Source organism: Solanum tuberosum, unplaced genomic scaffold (genome assembly GCF_000226075.1).
Source record: "Solanum tuberosum cultivar DM 1-3 516 R44 unplaced genomic scaffold, SolTub_3.0 scf00207, whole genome shotgun sequence".
NCBI lineage: Eukaryota > Viridiplantae > Streptophyta > Magnoliopsida > Solanales > Solanaceae > Solanum > Solanum tuberosum.
In genome coordinates this window covers 387,193-396,641 of record NW_006239133.1, presented here as the reverse complement: position 1 = coordinate 396,641, position 9,449 = coordinate 387,193, and the positions used below count along the sequence as shown (strand labels likewise).

The 9,449-nt window shown below is 34.2% G+C and overlaps 1 protein-coding gene across 1 annotated transcript; it reads left to right on the top strand.

The window, feature by feature from the left end:
* Nucleotides 1–2,286: 2,286 nt before the first annotated feature.
* Nucleotides 2,287–9,186, top strand: LOC102582548 (uncharacterized). The gene is made up of 5 exons (XM_006355817.2): nt 2,287–2,367; nt 7,522–7,673; nt 7,752–7,885; nt 7,994–8,187; nt 8,280–9,186. The coding sequence occupies exons 2-5, from the start codon at nt 7,580–7,582 to the stop codon at nt 8,467–8,469; spliced, it is 612 nt and encodes a 203-aa protein (XP_006355879.1). The 5' UTR covers nt 2,287–2,367; nt 7,522–7,579; the 3' UTR covers nt 8,470–9,186.
* The last annotated feature ends 263 nt before the right edge of the window (nt 9,187–9,449 follow it).

The window sequence follows — 9,449 nt, the reverse complement described above, 5'->3', positions numbered from 1 at the left end:
GTGTCTCTGGGATTTCGGGCATAGGCTGGGGGGGTACTTATGCATTTTCCCCAAAATAAAATGATAAAAACTATTTGTCTTCAACACTTGAATATCATACTTTATTTATTTTTAATTATAATAAATATACAATTTAAATAAAAAGTAGTTAAATATTTGAATATCTATATATATATATATATATATATATATATCCAATATAACGAAATTATTATTTGATATAAAAATATGTATGTTCGCAAGTGATGATGGTGGAGATAATAAGTGGTGTGGTAACTCATGTGATCATGATAGTTGGTATTAGTGATGGTAGAGTCGATTGATTTTAGTAGTTGACGATGGTTCTAGTTGTGATAATAGAGGTGCTTTTTGTAGGATTTGATCATGGTCATTAGTGGTAATAGTGGCTAATAATGATTGCGGAGGTGATGATAAGTATAGTATCGATTAACATATTGGTTGAACAACGATAATGGTTGCAACTAGTGGTCGCGATAGGAAGGATGGTTGGTAGTTGACAATGATGATAGTGATTGTGATGCTGAAAATTATTCACACAAAAATACATCTTAATGGCCTCAATGTTTATATTTTATGAAAGTGTGAATCTGAATAATTTAGACCGTAATTAGGCTATTAAGAGTGTGAATCGTAAGTAGTTGGTTGGCCCATGGCCAAGCCATTTTTATAACTAGTATTATTACTTGAATTTTCTTAGAGGAGCTTCTTCAATGTGATGTTCACGTGACATGTCATATTGTTCTAGAATAATTTTATACACGACTTTAGAAGTCCAAATGTGAATTTGGCCGTAATTTTTGCTCAAACGATTTATTTGTGTTAAAAAAATTATAATCAAATATTTTGTTTAAAATTCTATTATTAGCATTTGAAATTCTAAAAACTAGAATTTATAAAGTCAAAATGTTAGGGCTTCTTATGTAACTGTATAGGTGACAAAAAAAAATTTAATTTAAAATGGCTGCACATATATATATATATAATTGATCGATATTGTATAAATTAGTTATGTAGTATATCAATATTGTGCAAATAGTACATAATCATGTACACAATTGTTTTTTTTTTCTAATCCCGACCAACTCGAATATATATATATATTAGATTTTAGTTGATCAATGTCGCTTCTAAGTTATTAAGAGATTAACTGCTAGATTTAAAAATAGGATTAAAAATAATGAAGTTTTGACGTGGTGCTGGGAGTAGTTTGCATTACTAGCTAGGGTTAGTTCGACAGAAGAACACCAAAAACTTACTATAATTGATCGAGAGATAATTGTGACATGTTAAGACTCGCGATTGATAAAGAATAGTTCAACGATATTATAATTAACATGTTGCAGATTTCTTTTAATAATTAGGGAAATCATAGTTATTAGTGGTGATAGTGGCTAATAGTGATTGCGGAGGTGATGATAAGTATGATACCGATTGGCAATATTGGTTGACAGTGATAGTGGTAGCAACTAGTGGTTGTGGTGGCAAGGATTGTTGGTAGTTGACAATGATGATAGTGATTGCAATGCTGAAAATTATTCACACAAAAATGCCTCTTAATGGCCTCAATGTTTATATTTTATGAAAGTGTGAATCTGAATGATTTAGACCTTAGGCTATTAAGAGTGTGAATCGTTACCCAACCCTACTAAGTAGTTGGTTGGCTCATGGCCAAGCTATTTTGACGACTCTAGTATTATTACTTGAATTTTTTTAAAGGAGCTTCTACAATGTGATATTCACGTGACATGTCATATTGTTCTAGAATAATTTTATATACAATTTTAGAAGTTCAAATATGAATTTGGCCGTCATTTTTGCTCAAGCGGTTTATTTGTGTTTTAAAAAAATTATTATCAAATATTTTGTTTAAAATTCTATTATTAGAATTTGAAATTCTAAAAACTAGAATTTATAAAGTAAAAATGTTAAGGCTTCTTATGTAACTGTACAGGTGTCAAAAATTATATTAATAAAAATGGTTGCATTATATGTAATGAATTAATATTGTATAAATTAGTTATGTAGTATATATCAATATTGTGCAAATAGTACATAATCATGTACACAATTGCTTCTTCTTTTTTTTCTAATTCCAACCAATTCAAATCTCTTCTAAATAGTCTCAAAATTTAGATATGAGTTCACCTCAATATATTATTTCATTTTTTTCAAGTGTATATAGATTGGATTTTCCACATTAAATTTTCAATGTGTATATATATATTATATGGTGGAGACTAAAAAACCAATATTTTGTTGCTTTAATTGGAGAATCAGATTCATCGGCTATCAATACGTGGAAGTGGAACCCTCACAAGTTCCTCTGCAACCCCTCTCCACTACAAGGTACTGTTGGAACTTTGAAATCATATAATATTAGTACAACTTTTTCATGTGAGTTTTTTTCTTATTAAGTTATGAATCTTTAACTCTTATATGACTTATTTCAAACAATTTCTTCTGTGAGGGCTTTTTGAGACCTTTTAAAATGACTTTACTAGTAAAAAGTTGGGATTTTATAGTTCCTTTTTTTTAGGAAAAGAGATCAAAGACCCAATTCCCACTGAAAATTAGATGCATTCACCTTTATACTGTGAATTTGTCATTTGGTTGTGGTGGGAAGGAGTAAAAACATAATCTTGCAACAACTAAACTAAAGTGTTCTACATGTGAGGTAGAAGTGGCAAATGGGCTAAAATGCGGATTATAACCCAATCTATCCCATTCTTATTAAGTTTGAATTGTTTTATTTGTCCTTTTTATAAGTTTTACCCCGAATCTCACTTTGTGTGATTTCACTTTGTTTGTTGTTGTTGTTGTCTTTTTCATGACTTTTAAGTATCCAATAATTTTTTTCATCATTATTTATTTTTAAAAAATATTTTGACAAGATTTCTCATGAGTCATTTGAACTACATATCAACTCAATTTTCAATTGGTGATCAATAACCTGGCCCAACTTGAAAGGATTGGGTGGATTGAATTTGATTTTGCCTCCCCTGTGTGAGGGGGTAGAATTTTGATTTAGTTTGTGTCAAGATCTAAACTAAGAATAAAATCAAACTACAACCTTTTTGGGACAATTTTCTAGTTTATAGTAATACATTCAAACTATTACAACTAAGAATGAAAAATGAATACTGAATTGAACTACTCTACTGAGATGTCATAGATGAGCTTGAGATCCGTAGTAGAAGAAAAAGAAGAAGAGGAATTTAGAGTGCAAGAGAAGAAGGAAGAAATCTGGAAAGAGAGGAGAAGTGAGAAAATACCAATTGATTCGTTAGTTTCTCTCTCTCATGGTTTTTAGCCTTATAACCACCTAGTCCGAGTTGGCAGCATCGTTTGTTGCTAGTCCTACACCTCAAATAAGTTTCAATACACCTATTCACGCTCTTTGTTTGATAATCTGTCTAGGGGTGGTAAGTACTATAGGAAAATTTGATCCCCTTTAGTTTGAACAAAGCTTGCCAAAAATTGTTGAGAAACACCTTGTTTCTATGACTATAGATGTAGGGGTACCATGTAAGGTCTGAACCGTCTTCCAAAACTTATCAGCCATAATAGTTGCAGTATAAGGATGAGTTATGGCTATGAAATGTGTTGAATTTGTGAACCTGGAAACTACCACCAAAATGACATATTTTCCTTAAGACTGAGGCAACCCCTCTATAAAATCCATACTGACATGAGTCTGTGCTTGGTTGGGAATAGGAAGTGGTTGAAGAAGACCAAGATATGCTATATTCTCATCCTTACTCCTCTGACAGATATCACATTCTGCTACATAATTGAGTATCATTTGTTTCATAAGAGGTTAATAAAAAACCCGAGATAACCTCTTAAGTGTGCCTAACTGACCTGAATGGCCTTCTAATAGAGAGCTATGAAAAACTTGTAGTAGTTGTTGTCTTAGTGTGCCAGTAGATCCCACATAGATTTTTCCTCTCTTCCTCAAGATCCCAGATTGATAGTGCAACAGATTAGGACCTTGTAAGTCTACCACTAGCTGAGAAATAAGATCGGAAGCAAAAGTGTCACCTCCATAACTGGTTGTGATGTCTTGCACCCAAGTTGGAACTGGTAGTTAATAGCTTGTAATTTAGCATGCAAGGAAATTGTTTCTTCTTCTTGCACCCCTTCAAATTGTCTGGAAAGAGCATTAACAACTCTGTTCTCAGCCCTTCGCTTAAACTTAACTTCATAGTCTAAGCCTAACAACTTGGTAAGCCCTTTTTGCTGGATTGCTGAAGTAACTCTTTGATCAAGTAAGTATTTCAGGTTGTGGTGATCAGTTGTTACGACAAAATGCTTATAATGTAAGTAATGCCTCCACTTGTCTATGGAACTAAGCAATTTCATGTACTCCTTGTCATAAATGGACCTGCCCCTATGCTTCTAAGCCAATACTTTGCTAAAATAGGCCACCAGCCTCCCCTTTTGCATGAGAACTGCACCAATTCCTAAGCGGCTTGCATTTGTTTCAACTACAAATTCTTGAAAATAATTCGGTAGGTCAAGGACTGGGGTGTTATACATAACTTTCTTGAGAGTCAGGAAAGCAGGTTTAGCCTCACCACTCCAATTAAAATTGTCCTTTTTTAGGAGGTTAGTGAATGATCTACATATTGTACCATAATTGGCCACATACTTCCTGTAGTATCATGTCAGTCCTATGAATCCCCTCAAAACTCTCAAGGAAGAGGGTCTAGGCCACTGCACCATAGTCACTACCTTTTCAGGATCAGTAGCTACTACCCCAAGAGCACTAATGACATAATCAAGATATTCAACCTTGGACTGACCAAATGAATATTTGGATCTCTTAGCAAAAAGTGAATGGTCCCTCAATATCATAAAAACAGTAGTAGTATGCTTCACATGGTCCTTAAGAAACTGAGCGTATATTAAAATATCATCAAAGAAAACTAGCACAAATTTCCTGAGAAAAGGTTGAAATACTTGGTTCATTAGAGCTTGGAATGTAGTTGGGGCACTGGTAAGCACAAATGGCGTCACTCTAAACTCATAGTGCCCGATATGTGTTCTAAATGTTGTCTTAAACACAACATCAAATTTCATTCTAATCTTATGGTAACCAGCTCTTAAATCCACCTTTGAAAATATCATTGAACCATGTAACTCATCCAATAGATCATCTACAATGGGTATGGGATACTTGTCTTTCACCGTAGCCTTATTCAACCCTCTGTAATCTACACATAACCTTCAAGTCCATCCTTCTTTTTCACTAACAATGCAGGTGAAGAAAAAGGCAACTGACAGGGCTGAATAATACCATGTGATAATATATCCTTCACTTGTTTCTCTAGCTCCTCTTTTTGAAAGTAATTGTACTTGTAAGACCTTAAGCTAACATGCGATGATCCAGGCTTCAATGGAATTGAGTGGTCTAAACTCCTCACTGGTGGTAAACCTTTAGGTTCGGTAAAGATATCCTCAAATTGTTGCAACACTACTCTTATCGGTTCTTGTGTCCATGCTGACTATGAACAAGTGAGCCATCAAAATCTGACCTTTCCTGATCAGTTTTCCCATTAATTGTACCACTGTTGATTATGTGAATACTTCCCCCTTCTGGAATAGCATGCAACACCACTTTATTGGCCTTCTTGCCAATAGTGACACTCCTCTTCTCATGGTCAAACTTGGTGGGGTTGTATTTTTTCATCCAGTCATTCCCTAGGACTATATCACACCCTCCCAACTTGATAATCCTTAGATCTTCTCTGAATGGTTTTCCTTCCATCTTCCAGCTGAAACTAGTACATGTAGATGTACCCAACATATAGTTACCATCAGCAACAGTGACCCTAATAAGAGAGCTATTTTTTTAAGGGAAAAGGGCCTGATATACGCCTCAACTTTGCCATTTGGAGCTGATAATCCCCTCGTTATGAAAGTGGCTCATATATACCTTTACCGTTATACAAACGGCTCACATATACCCCTACAGTTACAAAATGAGCTCACATTATACCCTTCATTTTAACGGAAAGTGAAAAAAGTTTAGTTTTAAATTTATATTTTTTACTTTTAATTTTCTTAAAAATTATTTAGGGGTATATATGATTCTTCTAACAAAGTTCAAGGTATATTTTTCATCTTTTTTATACATAAATTATTTTTTGACTTCTTTTATTATAATTATTTGAGTTTCTTATTCTTATTTTATTTTTTTCTTTCATTCCTTAGTGTAAAGAAAAAAATTAAAACTATTTTTTTGTGGCTATATTATAATTTAAAATTATTTTTATTTGGTCTATATTGTAATTTAATTTTTGTATTTGAAGAAAAACATTTGGTCATCTATAATAAGTTTTACAAGAATACTAGTGAAACATAAATAAATTTGACCATCAAAATTATAAATCTAAATTAGTCATTGAAACAAAAAAAATGTTAAAAAAATATATATGTTTGAGGAGGATTAAATATACTCATATGGGATTATATATATATATATATATTTTATTTTATTTTAAATAATAAAAAATTAACCTGAAATTAATTTTTTTTCATTTCCGTTAGAGAAAAAGGGTATATGTGAGCCATTTGTATATAAGTATGGGTATATATGAGTCACTTTCATAACGAGGATATATCAATTCTAAATGACAAAGTTAAGAGCTATATCAGACCTTTTTCCCTTTTTTTAATTTCTTTTTTTTTTCCCTTTTTTTAATAAAAGGTATAGGAGAGCTATAATTTGCCACATAACCAGTTTTTATCACAACTTGGGAGTCAATAAAGCTATGAGTGCTTCCTGAATCCACCAACACAGTTAGACTTCTATTCTTAGCTATTCCCCTTACTAAAATGGTATTCACCCTATTGTGATTTCCAGCCAAGGCACTCGGACAAATAGCCTCTTGCGTCTCTAGTTGGATTTCCACTTCAATTACCACATCAATTAGGGCTTGCTCCTCAACTATTTAAGTAGTTTCAGTAGGTGCTGCCCATGCCACTTGCTCATCTTATTGCTTCCCTTGATGCAATTCAGCTGCCTATTTTTACATTTATACCCTGGAGCATACTTATCTCCACATCTGAAACAAAGCTGGTAGTTCTTCCTATGTTCATAGACTTCTGGACTCAACCTGTAAGTGGTTGGTCTAGTACGAGTACTGAATTGAACTAATCTGTTGGGATGCCATATATAGATGAGCTTGAGATCTGCAGTAGAAGATAAAAAGAATAAGAATTTAGACTGAAAGAGAAGAAGAAGGAAGGAATCTGGAGAGAGGAGAAACGAGAAAATACCAATTGATCTGTTACTTTTTCTGGTTGTTAACCTTATAACAACCTCGTCCGAGCTGGCAGCATCGTAGCCCTTCAATCTCATTAAGCAACTTCCAATCACAGCCGTCTATTGAATGTGTTGATATTACTCCTCCAGCCCCATATCGAATCCTCATAAGTACATAACTTTATTTGCTCTTTATTTGAAGGCATAACAACTTGCTTATGTGATGTCAGGCACAAATGTCCAGCTTGTTACAAGCAGTGCAAGCAGAAGGAGCATATTATTGAACATATGCGAACATCTCATCATTCGGTTCATGACCCTAAATGCGGTGTGTGTAACAAACATTGCAAATCATTTGAATCACTAAGGGAGCACATTGCTGGTAAGTTGTTGTGCTTAGACAATGAATGTTTTTTTACATGTAAATGATCTCTAAGTTCTTTTTCACTTTAATATTCAGGTCCATTGGCCAAAGTGAACTGTTCAAGCATCTTTGCTGAAAGAGGCTGCATTTTGTGTCCGAAAATCTGTAGCAGCGTGGACTCTCTCAACGACCATAAGGAAATGTGTCATCTTACCACTCCTCAACACATTGTGAGTTGATGAATGTTCTTTCCTCAATGCTTTCACAAGAATCAGTTACACTTAGGATAGTTTAGATGTATGTTTAGTTGTTGGAATGTGTATGTATAATTCTTGCAGGAGTCAATGGAGATGCATCATTCAGAAGATGATATGGACAACATAAGAGGTCAGGAAGCAGTTGCCATAGATTGTGAAATGGTTGAAGGTGATTTGTCACAAGAACTTTGCGCAAGGGTATGCCTAGTTGATGAAGATGAAAAGATTATTTTTCACACTTGTGTCCTACCTCAGACTCCTGTGGTTGATTATAGGTATCTTCTGGCAAATAAACATATCTATTTATAATGTAAGATGACGTTTTTGGCATCACATCTTTTCATACTTCCTCATCATTGTGTGCCAGGTATGAAATTACTGGAATAACAGAAGAAACTCTACAAGATGCCATGCCTTTGAATGAAGTCCGGGAGAGAATTCAGCAGATTCTTTACAGCGTAGAGCCAATTCGTAGAGTACTTGTGGGCCATAACCTTGAGAAACACCTACATTGCTTGAAGATATCTTATCCTGATCGTCTTCACAATTTGGCCTAGACAACACCGCTATTAAAAAGAAAAAGAAAGTAGCTTAAAGTTGACTATTGTTGTGGGTGGAACATTTATGCTTATTAGGTCAAAGTAGGTCTGTTCTTGAGGATGGACCTATTAACTCGCTTAATCAAGTACTGATGTCAAGAAGCCTGGTATTTCTCCGAGGCCTTTGCCACATTTTCTTATTTACTCATTTAGGTAACACGTAAAATATCCCTCTTTGTTGCACCTAAAATTTCCACCCCTTTAGGTCCTCCTGGGCAGTTCCTCCAAATGATGGTACTTCATCCTTCCATCCAAATAAACTTGTGCCTTCTCTGCTGGTGCTGGTATTGAATTCCTACATTATCAAGAAGTTAGAACTTAAAGACAGATAATTAACAATAGACCCTTGTGGTCCGGCCTTCCCCGGTGCACCAGGCTGCCCTTTTTTTTATTTATTTATTTGGTTGTATCATGAGTTCAATATCAAGCAATTATGTCCATAAGAGATGAAGATAAAAGTAAGAATTATCATATCATTTGTTCACATTCTCTGTATTTGTCTGTCAAGTTGGGTAAATGAAGACGCTATTTGTGTATGCCTTGGAGATCTTTTCTACCCGAGATGCATTCCTCTATTCATGTCTTGCTTTTGTTCTGTGCAGAGATACTGCAACGTATCGCCCCTTGATGAAGACCAATTTCGTCAGTCACTCTGAAATATCTAACCAAGACTTATCTAGGGCAAGTTACTTGTTCACTCTCATATTTTCTTTACTTGTAAATTTATCTTCTCTTGTATTATTGTCGGTCAAGTTTATCCATTATATTCTCATTGGGCATTGTACTTTATATTGTTCAGTCACTGCTGTTTTCTTGGAGCTTGAATTAGTGGCTGGCTTAGTAGTTATTTGCTTCAACTGTGTTTATTACATTTGTGTGCTATGCTGATCGAAACTTTTGACCTAAAACAGATATGACATCCAAGTTGGTTTCCATGA